Genomic DNA, 23280 nt, shown 5'->3' on the forward strand with positions numbered 1-23280 from the left:
AAATTGGGGTTTGACAAATTAAGGGAGTGGGTATGTACAGTGACAGGCAAAGGCGATAGGTGGGAGGGAGACAGGTAGGTAGGTCCGAGCCCGCCTTCCAAGTGGCCAGCACCACCGCACTCCCTCCACCAACTTCCACTGACGGCAAAAGCTGGCCAGCTTCATCTGCTGGCTGTGTTACTGCAAGGCCTGTGCCGGCCAGTTCATCTGCTGGCTGTTTTTCTTCGAGGCCTGTGCCGGCCTGGTTCTGCGGGCTGAGTTTGCCTGCAGCGGCCTTCTTCTGCGGGCTGTGTTTGCCTGCTGCCTTTGCCATGCCATGCCCACTGCCCACGTTCACCAGCCCCGTTCAATTTTTGCTTTGCCCCCCCCCCTGTTCATTTCCATGTGCGCCAGGATCCGCAAGGCAACAGTTTGCAAGCTGCGAGAACTGCCCTGTTGGCAGCTACAACACGGGCCTGCAGTGGCGGCCCGTGCACCGTGTTTGTGTCCATGCATCCATTCGTTGTGCTCATTGCGTGTGCCACTTGAGCTGGCACGGAGACTGCGTTGTGCAGCCCAAGCACCGTTGTGGTTCACTGAGTTCAGTTCAAAAGGGAAGGCCTTGGACTGCGTGTGAGCAGCCAGCCACGTTCCCTGTCACCTGCATTGTTTGAGCCAGAGACTGCATGCGGGCAGCCTGGCTCCCTGCTAACTGCTTTCTTTTTGCAGAGTTCAATGATCCTGGGCCATGGTTTAGTGTAAAATTTGTAAGTTAAGGTAAGATGTACTGTAAATATGAGTGCGCCCCCGGCATGTATGTCTTAGCGCCGGCAATTTTATTTAAGTCGTCCGTATGAGTGAGTTTGTTTAGATAGTTACGCAGCCCTCAGGTTATTTATTTTGGGGACACGAATACCATGAATGTCGCACTCAGGGATCCGTAGGTAAAATGTACTAGGGGAAAACTACACATGATGGCACACGAAAATTTGACGACTCGGGACGAGACTGCAAAAAGAGAGGAGGGTAGTGTTGTGGTTACCAGATTCGCAAACCACCATTCAGGTCCCTTAGGTGAGGTATCTCGGTAAGTGCATGTGTAGTTAGGCCCAAACCCGTTGTCTAGTGGGAATACATGTCATTTATGCGAGCTGCGACTCTTCAGGATAGCCGTTTTTCTTTTACTATCTTTATTTTGGACCAATCGCCATCACCACAACCACAACATCAACCACCAACCACAACGCCGCTTCACCACAACCGCCACGACCTTCACGTCACACCTCGCAACCGTAGCATCGCCACCGTTCTTGCCCCGCTGTGGGTACAGGTGTTGGACTCATGCAGAACGCGCGTCGAACAGCGTGTACAAAATCACGGATTTTGTGCTTCAAAACGGATCAAAACGACACACGCCCACTTTTGCCGTCCAATCGGTGAGCGAGGGGCGAATGGCCTCGCCCCCAGGGCGATCGATATATGCAAATTTGTGGATCAAAAGCCTTCACGCCCACTTTTTCTCGGGCCAATGGGGAGCGAGGTGAAAGGTCAAAGGGAGGGGTCAGGCGGTTACGGGGGATAAAGGACGGTGTTCGTCAGTCGCAAACGAGAACGAGAAGGAGTCGGAACGAAGGAGAACGAGAACGAAAAGAGAACGAGAACGAGAAGGAGTCGGAACGGAGGGACGAGTGTGGAAGTCTGGAGCCCGGCCTGCAGTGGCTGGAGAAGCTGAAGAGAGCCGGACGAGGGGGTGCTCGCGTCGGTGCCAGGAGCTGCACGCCCGAGGAGGCCGGCAGCGCGACCTGGCCGAGGTGGAGACGCACACCAGGGATAATAAAGATCCTCTATATCCCGAGCATCAGCAACCCCTCCTGTTTCCCCCGCGCTGAGATAGTGCGACCAAGGGGCCCCGTTCCCACCCCCCTGCCAGGCACTGTCCACGAGGCCCGCGGGTTGCGGGGCCATCGCCGCTCCGCGTCTCATCACCAGACGGGAAGGCCCGACCCGGTCTCGGCCTCAGGCCTGCCTCATTCTTGAGGGTATTTCTTTTCCTTGGTTTTGGGTATGTGTTGTCGGCGCCGTCTGTGAAGTAGAATTGTATAAGTGTTGCCGTGTGCTCGGTAGTCGGTTATTAGCTCTGCATTGTTTTCGCTTTATATTTGCTTTTTGTGTAAATGGAAGTGTGTTTTCTTTTTTTTTGTGTGCATTTGGTGGAATTGTATTTGTGTGCTTCCCGTGTGCCGAGAATAAATGTGCTTTATTGTTGAACTGTTCTCCCGCTTCGCTTCGTCTTTTCCCCCATTGAACCCTCATCTTGCTTCACGTAAAGGGTTGGTAGTGGGCTGAGTACGCCCGATAATTAATCGAACCGTCGAGGTCGACGATAACACCGCTCGGTTATTCTGATAGTACGGAACGGGTCGCTTAAGTGGCCCGGGTCCGAAGTCGACCTGCGGCGAGGTGCGATCGCCCGGTCTACCCTCCGCGTGGGTACTTAGGTAGGTCGAATTTGGCGAGCAACCCTATCCCACGCGGGGGCTGATTGGCTCGATCGCGGTGAGACCGAAAGGTCCACCCGTGACTGGTTCCCGGCGTTAGTCCGAGAGGGTCACGACTGGATTGTCCGTCCAGTGGGCGACGTGCCGCGATTCGAGTTACGTGGCCGTCGCACGCCGGCGGGCGCGAAAACCGCAACAATATGTTTGGATAGTGCATTAATCCATTTTGGCTTGATCTGGACAAAATTACAAACACTTATTCACATTCCTCTCCTGCACTACAGTCACAACAATCTTCATCATCCCCATCCCTGGATTCATGCCTAATGTGGGACCTCATTGCCGACATATCCATGGGTCTTTCGTACAATTTATTGGCCACCCACTGCTACCTTCAACATTCTGCTGCACCATAAAGCCAAAAGACAGGCACAAAATCGCAAAGATTAATCCCTCCTCGAGAAATGATCTCCTTTAACCTTCTTTTGATCACCATCACATTTTATCAAAGCATCATGATGATACTACATTCCTTACTGAGATTTTTGCAAATTCCCATCAGGACAATTCAAAAATATGATGCCAAAATGCCACTTGGTGTCCTATTTCGGAGTGGAGACCTGTCCAGGATTGTGTCCACACACACACATATATATATATATATATATATATATATATATATATATATATATATATATATATATATATATATATATATATATATATATATATATATATATATATGCACATATATATATATATATGCACATATATATATATATGCACATGTTTACATGTATACATTTATACATACTTACATATACAATAAAGAAAGCCCCACCCACATCTCTCACCTGTGAATGGAAGGAATAGTCAATCAGCTCTCACCGATTCAACTAAACCCAGGTGGCTAGGATTATATAAATATTTAATTGACCCCTGCCACACTCCTCCGGCCTAAGAAGCTGCATAAAGCAACCCAAGAAGACCTACACAAGGTAAGCGCTATGCTGTTTCGAACCCTTCCCTGAGTTCCTCAACAACTATGAAGAAGGTGGAAAGAGAGAGACAACCACCAATTATTTTTTAGGTCAAATTTGTTTCATGTATTTTGCAAGTATCGTGCTCTGCACGACTTTTAATTCTTGTTTCTTTGTCTGTCTGTTTGTTACTTATGAAATCTAAAGATTTCGTAAGTATATTGATCGCTTCCGTCCTCTGTTTGTAGATTTCGTAAGTATATTGATGACTTCTGTCATCTATGTGTGTGTGTGTGTGTGTGTGTGTGTGTGTGTGTGTGTGTGTGTGTGTGTGTGTGTGTGTGTTTGTTTTTAGGCACAGGAACTCGAGAACGGAAGAAGCTACCAATGTCAAATTAGACCACGTGATTCAGAAGGGTAATGGTTAGTGCTGATTAGATTTTGGTCAAAACCGGTCAAAGGTCAAGGTCACAGTGGGGTCAAACATTCGATTTTTGATGGTTTGGTACAGAATCATCGTAGAAACTTCTGGTTTGTGTCGCTACCTTCTCTAGAGACAGCTTTTATTAGACAAGCTCAGAGGTCAAGTTGACGATTTCGTAAGTACCAGTCAACTTTCGTAGACTGCTTGTTTGTTTGTGTGCAGGATATCTCAAAAAGTTGCAAACGGATCTGGATGAAATTTTGTGGGCATGTTCAGTGTGTGACAAGAAAGAATTGATTCAATTTTGGTGAAGATCTGGATCCAGATCCGGATCCGGATCTGATAATTTTTAATTGATTCTTCACCATTGGAAGATAGGGTTAAACCGATCTCAAAAAGTTGTGGACGGATTTGGACAAAACTTGGTGGACAGGTTGGGTGTGATGAGGACGAACTGATTAGATTTCAGTGAAGATCCGAATCCGGATCTGGATACAAGAATTATTTAATTTGTAATGTGATTCTTCACCATTGAGAGATCAGGCCAAAAACGATACATGATATTTGTGGACGGATCTGGATAGCATGATATTTCAAAAATGTATTGGGCTCGATATGTTCTCATGGATCAAGCATTGTATGTAGGAGGTATGCGCTCTACTGAGTGCCCTTCTAGTTTCTTTTGTTGTATTTTGAGTGAACAAATAATACAGTCTTTCAAATACTGCTTTGCAGTAGTGTTTGTAACTTTAAAGTTGCTTAATGGTTAGAGTAGTGGGCTTTGGATCCTAGGGTCCTGAGTTCAAATCCAGCTCATCTGTTGAATTAATACCAGGTGGGGTTAACTCGACCTGTCATCCTTCCGAGGTCAGCAAAATGAGTGCCAGCTTGCTGGTATACTGTGTCGGAGTGGCGACCCGTCCAGGATTGTGCCCAATCGTCAAGGAGACTGCTGAAGCAGCACCAACGCTCTGCACAGAGTATGGTCCCAATCTCCTCCTCCTTTCTGGTATGCGTTATATTGCTGTGGCTGCTGAGTGGAAGCACCCTGCAACAGAGTGGTAGGCTGTCCAGATTTAATTACTGTCGTGAAAACGTTCTCGATTTACCATCATTACCCCTGACGTATTACCCCTCCAATACCACCACCACCGATGATGCAAGGAAGTTTCACAATCAGCATGGTGATGCACCTTCTTCAAAATTTCTTATTTGAAGGTTGATGCTGTGAGAGCGAACAAGTTGTGCAATTGACATGAGCAGTGTTGACATTGATGTAACTTTCTTTTCTATTTCAATTTATCACCATTCAAATAAGAAGTGTAGCAATGCTGATGGAATAGATCCTTTTTTTGAGAGTGAGCAAGTAAATGAGCGGTTAAACCTTGGAGTCATGGAAAAGCTTCCTTGTGATTGATTCACTGCTGTAACTGATCCAAGATACATCCCTTTGTGCTTCCTCCTTTACATTCTGGAAGCATACATGACAAATATCTTCTCCTGAAGTGTCTTCCATCCACTTTTGATCTCTCGCTCTCTCTCTCTCTCTCTCTCTCTCTCTCTCTCTCTCTCTCTCTCTCTCTCTCTCTCTCTCTCTCTCTCTCTCTCTCTCTCTCTCTCTCTCTCTCTCTCTCTCTCTCTCTCTCTCTCTCTCTCTCTCTCTCTCTCTCTCTCTCTCTCTCTCTCTATCTATCTATCTATCTATCTATCTATCTATCTATCTATCTATCTATCTATCTATCTATCTATCTATCTATCTATCTATATATATATATATATATATATATATATATATATATATATATATATATATATATATATATTGTATCAGTTTCTGTAGACACTTCTCTATCCTCTAACAGGATGCTGTATGTTGAAAAAGGAATTTTGAATTTAGCCAGCATAAACCAACATGCAATAGCCTACTCTTTTCAGAAGGCAGTGTATAATCTGAACATCCACTAGTGAATTATAGCAGACAGAACACCCGTCTGAACGTCTCTCTGAAGGATAGCATACTCTGATGCAAAGGACCAGAATGACCATTTTTTGTCAGCTCATGCAGAATCAACCCTGGCCTCTCCAACTCAAAAAGGTCTACGCTATCTCGGAGCCCTCTCGCCAGCCTCCTGCATTGTCTAAAGGAACAAAAATAATATTCTCTACCTTTCTTAATAGCTGGTAGGTCGAGAATGTAGGGAATTATTTGCCCGTCCCCCACGCAGAAAGTCTACGAACTACTAGTGGAATGTGCCTTGCATCCTGCAAGCAAATATATTGATCAGTTAAATTTTGAATGAGTGAACAGTACGACCTCTCTGTTTAGGTGAAGCCAAAGCTCCGCTCCTCTCCTGCCGGAGGAAGAGCCGTGTCACCGGCAGAGTCAATGCTCTCCCCCAACCTCTCCCAACCAAAGAATCATGGCTCCACCTGCCAATATATTTTTTTGGTATATTTTCGTTTACGGACAGTTTAGTGATTGTTTCTGGAATCGTGGCTTCTAGTCACATCAGTATGCCAAATTTCAACTTTCTCACCCACCTATGAAAGTACTAAACATTTATATCAGTGAGTCAGTGAATGAGTCAGCAAGAGAGTCAGTGAGTGAATGTTTAGTAATGGCTTCTTTACGAGGTATGTATATCACACGGTGTCTTTCTTGAAGAGTACGCAATTTGTTGCCGGCACCCTAAACAAATTACAAATTCCTGCCCACATCACCTTCATTTGAACATCCTACCTGGCCAGCCGGTTCATGAAAGTAAGACTTGGGTCAAGATGGCACGCTTCTTGACCTGCCGAACCAAACAATGTGAAAATAGCATAAAGAGCAGAGTTTGTGTTGAATGATTATATATAAGCTGGTTAAGCATGCTTGTTGGTATTTTGCATCAATTTGCAACCATATCTGTTTTGCTGAGTCGAGCCACGAGTTTATCACCGATTGTAAAGTAACTCTGACAAGTCGCTAGAGGCGTTATGTTTTCCGGTTGTCCGTCCCGCTGTCCGTCCATCCAACAGTGCAGTACATGATTCATCAGTCCATCCATTGGGACCATACTCTGTGCAGAGCGTTGGTGCTGCCTAAGCGGTCCCCTTGGCTATTCGACACAATCCTGGACAGGTTGCCACTCTGACGCAGGATACCAGCAAGCTGGCATTCATTTTGCCAGCCTCAGAAGGATGACAAACAGAGTCAACCCCACCTGGTATTAATTCAACAGTCGAGGGGGAATTGAACTCAGGATCCTTGGATTCGAATCCCACCACCCTAACCATTATGCCAACACCAGGCATAGGTTTTCGTTACCCCGTAACTTAAGAAAGGCTGAAGGGATCTAAACCAACCTTGGTACAAGTATGTACAATGATACAAGGATGAACTGATTAGATTATGGGGTCGAGAAGTCAAATGTTAGAGGTCCCGTTGGGTAAAAATGATTACCGTGCTAACTTATGAACCAGTGTTGGGATTTTGACCAAACTTGGTACCACTATATATTATGATGCAAAGATAAGCTCATTAGATTTCGGCATCAACAGGTGAAAGGTCATGTCAGGTAAAAAATGTCATACTTGAGAACAGCTGAAGGGATTTTAATCAAACTTGATACAATTATGTATAACTCGTACGTGCGTGGCTGTACGTGCAAAAAAAAAAATATATTTCAAACCGCGTGCCAGAAACAACAACCACACAGGCCGTTCCTTCGCCCCCGCGTGCCCGGACGTGCATGGCCGTACGTGTGTGGCCGTATGTGCGTGGCTATACGTGCAAAAAAAAAAAAACCTTGTGCCAGAAACAACAACCACACAGGCCGTTCCTTCGCTCTCGCGTGCCCGTACGTGCAAAAAAACAACAACTTTCAAATAACCACACAGGCCCTTCCTTCGCTCTCGTAAACGCCAACTGGATTGGGGCATTGTGTTTATCAATAAATGCGCAAAGAAATCAAGAAATTATTAGAATACAGTAAGTCATCAATACTATCCGGAAGTCCGTACGTTGTAACCCGTAATGGGAACGCGGCTGAGGATCTCTTCCCCAACGGCCATGCCAACGCAGCAACGTGTCTTGTCATTTGTTGGTAAATAAATGGCCATAACTTGGGAAGCACTTGTCTGATTAATATCAAACCTTGAAAAGGCACATCCTCAGGTCCTCAGCAATATACCTCGCAAGTTTCAATTAGATCGGACCAGAGGTTGTCGTGAAACAGCGGTCACATACACACAGATTGCTGGAATTATCGAGAGATGATGTAATAATGTGCATGGAGGCATATCTGTGTACGTCACAACGTCTAAGAGTGCAGTTATAGTTTTTTTTTAATCGTCATTTTAGTCGAAACGTTTTCACCGATTGGACAATGTGTTGAACTATGACCTGGTACGCATTGTTTGTTCTGATGTATCCAGTGTATCTGACTGCAATTGTTGGTCCACCTGAGTCATGGGTTGCAAACCAATCTCACATCAGGCAAAGCTGAACACAAACACAATGCTTTCTTTATTGTCACATTTCATTGTTACCCTCGCCAGAGGAGAGGGTCTTGCATTCGTCGCCGTTTTTGTCTCTCTGTCTATCCGCACATAATGTGATAACGTAGTTCACCAATGCCACCTTGGTGGAAGCCAGTATTACACGTTATCCTTTTTGCAACCGAGTACAATTAGAATGTGAGTATGTCAATCAAGTATGTACTATAAAACCCACACAAACACCACAAAAAACAAGTCTTAGCGAGGGTCTGCGATCTCTGATTGCTGTTTCTAGTTTCTGTTTGTCTGTCTGTTCATTCCCTTATATCTTTTGTATCTGGAAACCAAACATTGAAGGGTCACTAGGCAGACACAATGGGAGCCCCATGGGGAGTTTCGTTAGCCGGAGGAACAGCGGGTGGTGGGGGGCTAACAATTTTGTGGAGGAGGGGGACATCCTTGTAATGGCCTATGTGATCGCAACCAAATTTAGCAACTGTAATGGGGAGTAAAATAGGGGGGTAATAATTTTAGGGTGGATTTAGGGAGAGTGGATGGTGGTTCTCCATATCAGGGTCCGGCTATTCACATCCGCTGTGTTGGCCGCATTGCTACCAAACTTGACTTGTATAATGGGGGGGGGGGGTTTATGGTGAAAAAATTAAATGATTAGCTTTTATATATTTTTTTTATCTCGGGGGATTTGGAAAAGGTGGGAAGAAAGATCTCTGTAACGGCTTGAGTGATCAACACTAAATTTGGTAGGGAGAGCATATCGGCGCCATGGAGGGATAATGATTAAAAAATGAAGTTATTAGCATTAATATATTTTGAGATTTAATGGGGGGGGGGGAGTTGGAATAAGGGGAAGGGTAATTTATCTAACAGCTTTAATTGACCGTGACCAAACTTTTCAGGATAGTGCAGGCCCCATTGGTGGGGGAGGAGGTTGGGGAAGGGGATAGAGGTTATCATTGTCTTGAAAACAATGAGGACGTAGCACATTACCCCCCCACATAATGCTTGGCACTTGCTTTTCCAAAAACATATCTCCATGCCCTCTTCAGTTCCAGTTTTTTTTTCAATCATTCCAACAGCACTCATGATATTTCACACACCTCTCTGAACACGTCCACCAAAGTCAATCCGTGCAGTTTAGCCTGTTAATATTGGTACTTATTATTTCTTATGCAGCTTCTGGCCGCTGGTTGCATCATTACTGGGAGCATCGCTGCACCACTGATGCAGTGCCCCCCCTGTTTCCAGAAAGCTGCTACTCATTTTGCCAACCTCAGAAGGATAACAGTCTCATTCAACCCACCTGGTGTTATGTGACGGCATGACAGAGGCTCGAACTCAAGACCCTAAGATCTTAAGGCAGCCACATTAACCATAAAGCCAACACAGCTTGTTATCATTAGTAAGAGCTCAACAATGTTCAATTTTTCTTAAGACCTTTAGTGGTAATATAACCTGCTGCTTTGTCACATCTTTTGCTGCTGGCAGAGCAAATAAACTTTCTGATGTCATATTCGCATTGGCAACACTGACCCCGGCCAAGGACCTCACCATGAGTGATCAGTACATTCTTTCTTCGTTTCCCACATTCCAGTGATAGTACAGGAAAAAAACAATTTTCTCTTCATTGGTCAGTGTGACATCTCAAATGATGTGAAATATATAAATGGTCCACATTTGAAACTGTAAATACAAATAATTAAGAAAACAATCCCTGAATTTTTGTTCAACTCCAACATGCGTCCCACACGATGGGAAGTGTTGAGACAGCCTCCCAGTGGCCATTGTTAGTATATCAGAACCTAAAAAAAAAAGATGCTTTATTCACATGTATGTGATTTTCATTTTTAGAATGTATCGTTGGATGTTTTATTTTTTTTTTTACCTTCACCATCATAATTGGAAAGGGAAGTAAAGTGTCAATTTTCCTTACTGTGCTGGACTCCGTGTGGCTTGTGTGCAGTGAAGCAGAGATGTTCCTGAAACTACTCGAGTGTCTTCAGAGAGCATGTGAGGCTCCTCGATCTCCTTGCTTGCATAAAAGAGCACAGGTGGGCTCTGGTTTCTTTGTCCAAATTTTTTTATTCATATACATTGGCAAATTTTCCTTGCACTTCTGTGATTGAGAGTTTGTGGCTGTATCCATCTTGTTCACCCTCTGTGTTCTCCCCTTGCCCTCATTCCTACTCACATTCTTTCTTTCTCCCTCTGTTTTGTCCCTCAACACTGTTCTTGGTGTGTTCCCCACCCCTCCCCTCTCTTTCAAATCTCCTTTTCATTTTGTTACTTCCTGATCCATTCTGTTTTCGAGCTCCTCCATCAGCCTCGACACTGTAGACCTATCCAAAAAATATTCAGCACAAATCAATTAATGTACACTATGTACAGTACAGTACTACTACTACCACCACTACTACTACTACTACTACTACTACTACTACTACTACTACTACTACTACTACCATGCACTGATTCTTTCCCATTGTTCCTCTTTGGGCCATTGATTCTCGTTTTTGCATTATTGCTCCTCATGGTGTATATCCATCCATCCCTATACCCTTTGGTAGTTTGTAAACATGATGCCCTTTGTCGTACATCTCTTCCATGAGCCGAGATCCTTGTATTAAAAAAACCCCACTAATATTACCATTGATGCTACTTATTTAATGGTCCCATTTATTCCCACTTTCTTGTGGGATCAGTCAGAGAGCGTTTTGGCCAAGTCTATCACAAATCGGCTGGGCGGGCTTGTTATTCGACTAAATTGGCAGGAATTTGGAATTTTGTGAGGGTGCCAGCAATGTCAGGTCAGGCCAGATTAGATCTGTGACTTGCTACAGGTATCAGGTAAACCTGCACTAACCTGTTCCATTTCCCAAAGTGCCTGGAATTTCCTATCCCGAAGAGAGGATGATCACTTGTCTCTGTTATCATCTGAGCTCAAGCGTTTGGACATCGGTATTGCAGCACTCTCTGAGGTTCGGAGACCGGATTGTGGCGATATCATGGTGGGTGGTTACACCTACTATTGGTCTGATCGCCTGATGGTTACCATGACCAAGGAGTTGCTGTAGCTGTGTCCAATAAGTTGACTCCAATGATAATTGAGGTAACACTGGTCAACAAGCTTATTATGAGACTAAGGATTTGTCACTCCTTGGGTGTCATTTCCCTGGTCTCTGTTTATGCTCCAACTGAGGCGAGTGACCTCACCGTGAAGGATGCATTCTACGCCACGCTCAAGTCTGTGGTTGATCAGTGCCCCAGACAAGACACACTTCTCGTCTTGGAGGATTTCAATGCATCGACTGGAACTGATAGGGATGGTTATTAGACATGTGTTGGTCCGCATGGGTCAGGAACTGTGAACCAGAATAGCACTAAGTTCCTTGACTTTGCAAGAAGTCATGGACTTAGGGTGGCTGGTTCATGGTTTCAGCGCCCACAAGCTCATCGCTGGACTTGGTATTCCAACGCTGGCGGTGTGGCAAAGGATATTGACCATGTCCTCATTGATGGTCGCTGGAGGATGATCCAGAATTGCAGGGTCTACCGGAGTGCTCAGTTCCTCAATGCTGACCACCGGCTTGTTGTAACAACTCTGAAGTTGCACCTTAAATCCAGGAGAATGGTACCATCCCAGCCGAGGCTGGATGTTGGCAAGCTCAAGGATGAGAGGGTAGCTGAGGAGTTTGCGAACAAGCTGAGTGGAGATTTGGGGGTCTGGGTGCTTTGGGGGGTCCTGAAGAGTTGTGGAGTGCCTTCAAGACCACCATCCTTGATGTTGCCGGTGGATGTCTTGAAACTCACCGCAGGGCAAAGAAGAATTTTGTCTCTCAAGGGACACTGGATACCATTGACCAGAGTCACAGGACCAGGCTGAATGGCAGAGCTGAGCTGTTCAGGAAGCTGAAGTGAAAAACTGTATGTGCGCATAGGGTGGACAAGGAGGCCTATGTGCAAGGAATCTGTGAGTGGGTAGAGCATCACCTATGGTCAAGTGATTCTCGTCCTGCTTTCAGGGGAATTCGTGCATTGTGTTCGTCCAAGCCCATCCCTCAATGTACTGCAGTGAGAGCAGAGAGTGGTTGGCTCTTGACAGAGGAGTCTGACGTGAAGGCCCGCTGGGCTGGTTACTTTGAGCGGTTGTACCAGGCTGATCCACCAGCTGTCGAGTTGGACGTCAGGGGTATTACAATCCCTGTTGCTGACCCTCCAATCAACTGTGGTCCAGCTTCGCTTGTGGAAACACGGGCTGTGGTGAACCGGTTGAAACGGGGTAAAGCTCCAGGGATCTGTGGCATCCATGCTGAACTTCTCAAGGCTGGTGGAAATGCTGCACTTGTGTCGTTCCTTGCAGTTCTGTGCTCTGCCTGGAACACAAGCATCATCCCAACTGACTGGAAGAGGGGCCTTGTTGTCCCTCTCTGGAAAGGGAAGGGTGATCGCCAAGACTACAATAACGGCCGAAGGGTGACGGTGCTCTCAGTGCCGGGCAAGGTCTTTGCTGGGATAATTCTTGATAGGGTTCGCCACCACCTGCTTGAGCATCAACGTCCAGAGCAGTCAGGCTTTACACCAAAGAGGTCAACGATTGACCGTATCCTTGCACTTCATGTCCTCACCGAATGCAGACGCGAGTTTCTGCAGGGGCTGCTTGAAGCCTATGTTGATCTCTGTAAAGCGTTCCATTCAATGAATTGGGATGCCCTCTGGAGGATTCTTGGTCTTCGTGGGGTGCCACCAAAACTGATCGATCTGCTGTCTGAACTCTACTCTGGTACTAAGAGTGCTGTGAGATGTGGTGGTACCATCTCTGACTTATTCCCAGTTGTTACTGGAGTTCGTCAGGGGTGTGTACTGGTCCCCACACTTTTCAGCACTTGTATGGATTGGATTCCAGGGAGGATGTCGGAGAGATCAGGCTGCGGTGCATCGTTTGGGAATGTCAAGATATCTGACCTTGATTTCGCAGATGATGCAGTCATCTTTGCGGAGACTTTAGATATCCTTTTGGGGGCCCTCGAGGTGCTGAATGAGGAGTCGGAGCCGCTGGGATTACGGGTTTCTTGGGTCAAAACTAAGATCTAGGCTTTCAATGACATCTTGGATGCTGCTGTCCTGTCTGTGCCTGTTTGTGGTGAGGATTTTGTGGTCATTGAGAGATTCACTTACCTCGGCAGTGATATTCATGTCTCTGCTGGCTGTGAGTCAGAGGTCAACAGAGGTCTGGGTCGAGCCTGGGGAGTCATGGATTCACTGATCATGGGGTGTGGCGCTGCCGGTACCTGTGCGTGAGGACGAAAGTCCGAGTCTTCAGTTCCTTGGTACTTCTAGTCTTGCTCTATGGATGTGAGACTTAGACTCTGACCAAGGATCTGAGACGGAGACTTAATTCCTTTGGTACCAGGTCTCTTCGGAGAATCCTTGGCTCTTGCTGCTCAGACTTTGTCTCCAACGAGTGGTTGCTGAGAGAGACTCAAATGAGATTTTTTACCTGCATCGTCCGTGAGCGTCAGCTGCGGCTGTATGGACATGTGGCTCATTTTCCTGATGCTGATCCTGCTCATCAGATTCTCTCAGCGAGGGAACCTCGTTAGTGGAGGAGGCCAATGGGCCGACCACGTGCCTCGTGGATGCAGCAGGTTGATCGGCATCTCAAGGAGATTGGGATGGGCCAATTATCTGCCTGGGGGATGGCCAGACGGAGGCCCCTGGAGTACCGGCGGAAAGTTGACGCAGCGACACGCTGCTCTGGTGCATGCTCCCATACCTGACCTGACCTGCCGGCAATAACTCACCAATATACTCCATACTGTAGGCCCACATAGTTGGAAAAACGAATCGAATATATTGTTGCAGATCTGGTGGGAGGCATATCTAAATACTTACTCCGAGATACTTACTCGGATCCACCACTGGATCACTGACCATGAGGCCACCAGGTCATGGATAACTCTGCCGCCCAATGGGTTGTTAAGCAATCGTGGAGTTTGGTTAAAGTAGTTAAGTCGAACAGGGTCCTCACGCCCTCAATTACATTACCTTCCGATTAGAGTTAACTATCTAAACTGGGGAATCACACCCTCAAACCCCCCCCCCCCCATCATTCCCGTCTACTTATTTCCACAGTAGGAGGCACGGTTCACTAGCATAGCAAGGCAGTGGGGCAGAACTTCTCGGCTATCGACTATGCACACACTATGTTCGACCAATGAAGGAAAAGAGACAATTGAGCAGGTTTGAAATGTTCACCTAATAAAAGCATGTACGTATTTACAGCAATGCAAGTATTTACAAGGCACCCATAGAAATCAGACACCAAGAAAAGCTTTCCCCAAGCACTCAAGAACCCCTTTATACAACATGCCTTACAAAATACAGACAGGCGACACATTAATCTGAGGAAATTAGACACACAAGGGGACAGAAAGAAAGAAATAACTCGGGGCGTATTGTCAACCTCTTCCTCAATCATATGTGAGCAGGCTTGGCCCCACGGGTATCCAACGAAGTGGCGATGCAGGTGAATGAGAGGAGCAGGTGAGAGTCTTGTGTTGTTATGTAGATACTCCACAACAGATGAACCCTAAAATATGTACTGGAAGATGCAAGGGTGTGTGCGTGTGTGCGTGTGTGCGTGTGTGCATGCGTGCGTGTGTGCGTGTGTGCATGCGTGCGTGCGATCGATGTGTAAGAAATCAATTCTACTGATTTGGTCAGTGTCCGTTGGTCGCTCAGTGCTTTGAGGAATGCCTCCCTTCACCTCCTGTGCTACCTGACGCATTGAGAAATGCCTCCTTTAGTGCCATTGTTTTCTGTCAGGAGTGCCTGTTCCACCTGGCACATTTCACAAGTTCCCTGTTCCGCCTGACGTGTTGAGCACCTCCCTTTGTGCCTTTTCGCATCCCGTTTGGAAGCTGCACATAGCGTTTTTTTCCGTTCTGATTGGCAAGTGGCTCACTTTCTGCTTGGCTTTTGGGGAACGTCCCGCTTCTCGCTTGGTGCCCTCAGTTCTGCTTGGGGAGTGGCTTGTTTCCCACTTTGGAACCTTCTGTTCCACTTTGAGAACTGCTTGGTGCCCACTTGAATGGACTATTTTCTTCTCCCTCAAGAATTGTTCTCAGCAACCAATTGGCAAATGAACTCTCTGAAAATGGTGACTGACAGGGATTTTTATTGGCCCTCCACTCTGTTGCCAATCACGTCCTCTTTCACATCCAGCACCGATTGCCTTTTGCGCACTTCGACTCGGCAGACGGGATTGGCTGCCATGTTTCAGGAAGAGCTTCTTTTGATCCGCTTTGCCTGGTGTGTGGGAACGATGAAGGGTTACAATCATTACAGCCTGGAATGGCGATTATTTGGCCAAAATACTGGTGAGGTGACGTGGTTTTATGATGCAAAAAATGAGGGTTCGAGTTTGGCTGTCGGAGATAAAGTTTTGAGAGTGTGTGTGTGTTTGAGAATGACAATCGATTCTGGTATGTGTTTGGAAATGAGGATCAAACGAAGGTTTGGAAATGATCAAATTCAGAGAAGGAAAATGAAGGTTTGGGAATAAGGATTGAAGGAAAATGAAAGTTTGGGAATGAGGAAGGAAACAATGGGGAAGGTTCGACCTACAATCACAACAAATCTCCCTTCCTCCCCGATACAAGGATGGGTTATCTATACAATCACTATGTATCTAATATCTAAACTCCATGGTTCTTTTAAGTGATGGATGTAACTCCCCAAGGTCTTTTCCATAACCGCAACAATATTATTACCCCATGCATGCGAAGCGAAAAGTGTGGTTATGCAATCGGTTCCTCTCTGTCTGTTTGCCTGTCTTCCTGTCTACAAACTCAGTTTATGATTGAGGAACAACTTAATTCCAAATGAATGTTAAACTAATCGGTCAAATGAATCAGAAAACAAATCTGTAGTTTCACAGTACATTGTCTCTGAATTCATCCTGATCACACATGCGCAGGGAGGAGTGAGATTTTTTTTTTTTACTCTGTCTGCCTGGCAGTCAAACAAGATTGAAAATCATTCCAAACGGGAAACTTACTGTTTTAAGGACGTTATAAAGGACACAAACAAGAGGCATGGAGAACTAATGTAACGTGTCAACTAAGGTGGCGTAAAAGACACGGTGGTAAACTTCCAGAATTATATTTTTCTACGTTCTTTAAAATCTTTATTTTATTTCAATTGAATCATGAACCTGGACACTGCAGAACACAAATTACCTTTTTGACACTTTCAAAACCCCTCTGTTTAAGCAGTACTTGCACAAACTATTACGGCATTTAACGACATCAAGACGGATCAAATTCGCTGCTCGGAGACCACACCGATGTCCTTGTTTCTCAAGACAGCATGGGTTAAGGTGCTGTGTATTCTATAAACTCTAGTTCTATCAGGTGTGTGTGTGTGTGTGTGTGTGTGTGTGTGTGTGTGTGTGTGTGTGTGTGTGTGTGTGTGTGCGTGCGTGCGTGCGTGCGTGCGTGCGTGCGTGTCTCCTTCATAACTCCGAATGAAAACTTGGCGTTTTGGTACATTTAAACACTCTGTTAAAATTTTTATATTTTTAAAGATATTTCACTTATCTCGTCATGAAAAAACAAAATCAAGCTTATCCCTGGTCAGCCCGCTTTCCCTCGCAGGGATCTTAATCTGCCATTTGTTTTGGCCTATTCAAAAATGCCTCAGCGATTTTTCTATCATGACCTCTCGGGGATTAATTAAAGCATATAATCAAAATCTGTTTTCATATTTGAGGATTGGAGCTGGTGGACGAAATAACTGTCGAAATCTGGAGTGAAATCTGAAAAAAATGAAGAAATTACCGATTCTTATAACTTAGCGTATTTACTTATTTACTTTAAATAAGTGAGGCTGTGATCCCCTCCTTCTCCACACTTACAAATTGCCAAAGCATTAAACCTAACTTTTTCTCCTCTTTGGTCAAGATTAAGGAATGTGCCCAAAGTGTAACTTCATTGAGTGCAAAAAAATAATAATAATTAAGCAGCAGGACAAGTTTGGCTGCGGGATCACCGCAAAGGCTCCCGCGGCACAAGCAGTGGGCATGTCAACTGTGGTTGAGTTCTCCGTGGGGAAATCCTCGGGGTTAGGAAGGCAAAATAAATTAAATTAAAAATCGAATTATAAGAATGATTAACATAACGGGAGGATTAGAGTGAGTAAAGCAACCGGATGCATGAACATGGACGAGTTCAAGAGAGAATTGGAAAATGTTTTCAGTGGCTCCACAGCAATGTTTGCTGAAAAGAAGAAGAAAGCAGTACAGAGGACTCTCTTTTTAACTCATTCCATAAGGCTGAAAGGCCTCGAGCTGATGAACCTACAGCATCAACATACGAAACTTATTTTACAACATCAACACCAACAACATCACCAAGAAGAAGTGCAAAGAAGAAGCCAGCTTGTCCTCTCGTGGAGTTGTCAGACACGTAGAAAGGGGCAGATAATCCTGAGCCTCTGTATAATTATTTATCAATACGATGCATCCCCACACCACGGTGGGATGGCCAAGAGGTACGCACACTTGCTCTAAGCTGTCTAGCCTGGGTTCGAATCTCACACCAGCTATAAACGGTCATCCTGGTGATTCATAGGCAGGGTGATCAATCGATGGGTGTGTGCTGTCCCTCAGATGGACGTTAAACTGTGCGTCAAATCTGCTGGAATTAGTTGGTGAACATGAAAGATTCCTTCGTTGCGTTCTTCATAGAGAGTAAGGGAGCTATCCCTGGCATCCTGGACAAATTCCAAATTCCTGCTCTAACCTACAGGGGCACTAACCTGCTGGTAAGAGCAGGAATCTAACCTATTGATACAGGGGCATCAGCAGCACTGCCACACCCTTGGTCAATATGATGCGACTCGCAGCATGGTGCTACACAGGAAAAAAAAAGATGACCAGACCCCTATGTATGGTATTTTATTGTAATAATATTTGAATTAATTTACTGTTTGAAAAATTTCCACTTAATGTTTTTTTTCTGCCAGGAATGCATTTCCTCCCCATTCAAAACATTTCAGTCATTGGGATTTTTGAAGTTCGATTTACATTGCTTCGATCCAAACGATATTTTCCAGGAACACATCGATGATGTAAATAGGGAAGTGCTGGTATATTGTGTGTGTGTGTGTGTGTGTGTGTGTGTGTGTGTGTGTGTGTGTGTGTGTGTGTGTGTGTGTGTGTGTGTGTGTGTGTGTGTGTGTGTGTGTGTGTGTGTGTGTGTGTGTGTGTGTGTGTGTGCGTGTGTGTGTGTGTGGTCATAAAGCATAACATAGCATTCGCTTTGCTAACTTCCCCTCCTCCCCCACCTTTCTCTCTCTTTTTCTCCCCCCTTCCCCCCCCCACTCTCTCTCTCTGTCCCCTCCTCACTCCCTCCCTCCCTCAACTTCTCTCTCTCATGCCAACCCCCTGCCCTGCTCAGTCCCCCACCCTCCTGAAGTGTATATGGTGACGTTTGTTGAGGCACCACCCTCCCACCTCCCTTTCCTCCCCTTTCTTGCTCTCACCCCTTCCTCACTCCCCACCCCCTTCATATCTCCCCCCACCTGTCTCACCCCCCCTCTTTGCTCCCACACCCCTCCTCTCTCCCCTTTTTTCTCTCTCACCCCCTTCGTTAGGATTCCATCAGTGAAGCAATGGGTGTTATTTGCTTGTAATTAATAAGTAGTACTTAGTTTGGATCAAGTTGTAAATTTCGCAGGTTATGAATATATGTATAAACTACTCTATGAGCCTGAGAATGGTTTATAATAATATTTAAAAAAAAATAATATTACTGCATTAGGCTTATCAATTTTGTCTTTACATGGTTGGTATGTAAAGTGAGGATGTCTTCTTATCAACGTTAAAAAGTTTCTCTCGATGTTAACCTTTTTTTTCTCTCACTCCATTTTTTTTTCTTTATTTCTGTTTCTGCTCTTCCCCCAATTCCTTCCTCCCTTCTCACAGTCTGGGGCTGAGCTTGAAGACCTTGTGTCCAAGTTAAGCTCCATCAGTGATCTGCTCTGCTCCATTGAACACAAGGTAAAGCATGATAGTTGATGGACTGAAAAATGGAAATATACCAGAGCAATCATAAGGCTTCAGCGTGATAGTGAGTGGAATTCAGCAGCATTTAAGTCAGCGTGGTTTGGATCCATTATGTGAATAGAACATGTCATATTTAAAAGGATCAGTCACAGAATTCAGGAAAAAACAAATACCGTATATACATTACATCTGGTATTTGGTACTGACCCTTGTGTTTTAATTTGTACGTTGCTACAAGGTCAAAGTACACAATGCAATGTATAATATATATATATATATATATATATATATATATATATATATATATATATATATATATATATATATATATATATATATATGCCTGGTGTTGGCGCAGTGGTTAGGGCAGTGGCTTAGGATCCAAAAGGTCCTGAGTTCAAGCCCCGTTGGGCCACTGAATTAATACACCAGGGGGTTGACTCAGCCTGTCATCCTTCCGATGTCGGCGAAGTGAGTACCAGTATACTGGGCCGGTGTATACCCTGGTTAAAATAGGTGTACCATATCCCTGTGTCGTAAGAGGTGACCAGGGTTGCATCAGGAAGGGCATCTGGCGTAAAACATGTGCCAAATCACAATGCGGATCATACGGATGATCCGCTGTGGCAACCCTGAAAAGGAGCAGCCGAAAGAAGAAGAAGATATATATATATATATATATATATATATATATATATATATATATATATATATATATATATATATATATATATATATATATATATATGTCATCATTATTATGACGAGTCAAGACTAAATATATATACATTGTTGTTGAAACAATTATTGCGGAATTGTTTGGTTATCACACTCACTCGGTTTTCTGAGGGGTTGCTAGCTCTACATGATGTTTTTGCTCTTATTTTAATAGCAAATCACTTCAAGTCTGGATTTAATTGAAAAAAAAAGCAATAATAATAATAATAATAATAATTAATGGTTTTGTCAATTTGTAGGAATTTTTGTGTCCTCTGTTGACTCAATAGCTGACCTATAATGTAATATCATGGCGTGGACTCGTTCAATCTGAACTACGAGGAGAGAAATGGCAAAGCACCGATTTCATTTCTCTACCCCAAGAGTTGCTTTTACAGAACTGCTGCTCTTGAAACAGGGAACAACTCATTGATGATTCTTTCTTTTTAACTTCCTCCATACTTGTTTCATTTGTCAGTATTCCAGGAGAGAATATCCCCGAGAAGCATCACGTCTTTCAGTTTTATGGTGTGCAAGCCAACGTGTGCAAAACGCTAATATACAGAATTTATTATTTCTTTCTTTTTTGGTGAGATTTCAAGGCACAACATGTGTGTGACTCAAGAGGTTTATGGTCTGACAATACTCCACCACCCGTCTGTCCTTGTTTTGTGAACTCCGCAAAATATCTTCTTATTCAAAAGCAACCCTGCTGTGACAATTTTCTCCAATTGCTACATTTCTTGTGTTATAACGTTTATTTCGTAATTTTCCCAACTGTATAATTATTTCGCCAGATTCAACCTCATTTTCCATTTCCTGGCCGACCCACCAGTGTCCCCAAAGCGATTTATTCCTGATTACGCCATGCCGTGTTGTTAATGTTACCTTCACCTGATGCATTTAAGTGGTGCTTTGCTTTTTAATCAAAATTAAGGGTTCAACAAATTGAATAACAACAATAAAACAATGCAGGAAAGCAATTGTGTTCTCTCTGACCACCCCCAGGTTTTGGCAGCAGCTAATGGAGAGCGAGCTGCCATCCTAATTCCTCGGCCTATGGACTCGAGCTACACCACTGCTGTGTTCGAGGTGGGAAATGTGCTGATTTGAATTTTTCTACTTTGGTGGGAAGAATTATTGCTTCATGTCAGCTTGTTCATTTTCTTTGTGTTCTGTTCAACGTGGCTTAACATTAAGCTTAAGAATTTTAGTTTTATCACCATAACATTACTAAATTAAATCCACTTAGGGTTAGTTGGTTGGTGTGTTTATAAATTTGCTTTAGTACTGACAGAATGCTTTAATAATCTCATGTATTACTGAAATAGAAAAGGGAAGGTGTTTGAATGTATTATGAAACGGGTAGTAATCACTGGGCCCAGATGGTATGACGTTTGATGGGGAAGTTTGAGGAAGTGTATGGGAAATCAAAGGTTGCACGGTTGCATGTCCAGCCAGCATCATGGACATTGCCACACAAGAAAGACGATTGATAATGAAAAGGTGTGGAGGAAAGGCCTATTAATATAGTGACAGCCATTAATAGGTGACAGTTGCCAATTATCAAGGGATTTTCAGATCAAGGGCAGAAATTCAGAGCTCATGATTTAATGAGCCAAGATTGAATCTAAACTGTCATGCTCACGTCCCTATCTCTGCTACAAACAACGAGGTACATCTTTAGTGCTTCAAGGATAATTGAGAATGAATCGATGGAAAATATGTCCTGCGGCCTCACAGACGAGTCAAAATACACGTTGATATGCGCAGCTGAGGGTGAAAGTTTCGAGACGATCCAATGAGTTCATGAAAAACAAACAATCCCCCGGTCCACCACATTCCATCCCAAATTGATGAGCTTTGTGGCATACATAAGGAATCTTCTTATTTCTCCACAACTACTTCACTTGGGATGTAGAATGGAAATTGGTTTATTTTCAAGGTCTCATTGATTTCCTTTATGACTGTGTAACATCATTATTGAGGATTATTATGTATTTCCTTTTTGCCCCCTTTCTTATATCCCTGTATTTCCTGGTGATAACAGTGACCTGACTATTTTGTTATCCTTTGCTTCAGGTAAAATTGGAAGGAAATCTGACCCTCGGAAAGCGCCTCTTCCTGTCTGTCGATGTGATGGGAGGACGCCTTGGCCTACACAGGAAGGCTCAAGATGAGAACGCCATGTACACGCACGATCGGAGTAAGCCAAGTTTTGGGAATCCTTTCCGCTAATTTTACATCCTGAGGTGCATTAAAACCTTGTTCTATCATTCTCACTATTTACACACACACGTACATTGTGGGAAGGTGAACGCATGCTTGCTGTGGACTTATCGCAGGTTTGAGATGATATCAAAGAGTGCTATTACTACAAAAATGCTGAAGCTTCACTCTCTCCTACCAATGGGGTGTATGATACAAAATAGTACTTGTACTATCCTGAGATAAACGAAGGTGCAATGCTGTGTTGTGTTCCAGTATTGCAGGTGATAAAATCACGAACCTCACACAACAAGCTGAGTATCATGTTCGATAAGGATAAGGAAAAAGCGAATCGCAAGGACTTCTTGTTTGAAAATCCACGGGTGGGCAACACCACAACACCTTCTTCCTGTTTTTCTTTCTTTTGATTTTCGTGGCAATCTGTGATACTGCGTGTGAAGATCTCTTTCTGGATTTAGGAATCATTTTGGTTGATTCTTACTTACAATTTTGTTGGTGCTCCAATGTAAGTTTTTAGTGTCCCTGTATCTTTCTCCCCTTGCTGGCATTCTTCCTCATGTCCTTAATTCCTCCAAGTCTACCTCTGTTTCCTCTCTCTACCTTGCTGTTTGTGCACCATGTCCCCTTTTTTGGTTCACGAGTGCCAGCCAGAGTGACCACTATATTCGTGATGTCTGTGTGTGTGTCTGTCTGTCCAGAGCATAACTCCGTGCACTTTGATCCGATCTTGATGAAACTTGGTTAAGTGTTCGATATCAATGTCTAGTTGTGTTTTCCTGGATGAGGGTGTGCTACTCCCATTGTGCGTAGAGCCACGCCCAAAAATAGCCATTTTTAGGGGGTAGTCGGATTAAAAATCTATCTTCTCCAAGGGAATTTACTGAA

At 44.4% G+C, this 23280-nt stretch overlaps 1 protein-coding gene across 1 annotated transcript in view; it reads left to right on the forward strand.

The window, feature by feature from the left end:
• LOC147031592 (phosphatidylinositol 3,4,5-trisphosphate 5-phosphatase 2A-like) overlaps positions 1-23280 on the forward strand; it is a 138025-nt gene that overhangs the window by 62061 nt on the left and 52684 nt on the right. The window contains exons 7-11 of the mRNA XM_085865643.1: positions 10345-10432; positions 19369-19443; positions 21175-21258; positions 22249-22372; positions 22651-22757. Coding sequence (XP_085721769.1) covers positions 10345-10432; positions 19369-19443; positions 21175-21258; positions 22249-22372; positions 22651-22757 — 478 coding nt within the window. The remainder of the gene's footprint in view (positions 1-10344; positions 10433-19368; positions 19444-21174; positions 21259-22248; positions 22373-22650; positions 22758-23280) is intronic.

This window comes from Eptatretus burgeri, chromosome 2, assembly GCF_056783735.1.
Source record: "Eptatretus burgeri isolate ZD-2024b chromosome 2, Ebu_testis_v1, whole genome shotgun sequence".
Classification (NCBI taxonomy): Eukaryota; Metazoa; Chordata; class Myxini; order Myxiniformes; family Myxinidae; genus Eptatretus; species Eptatretus burgeri.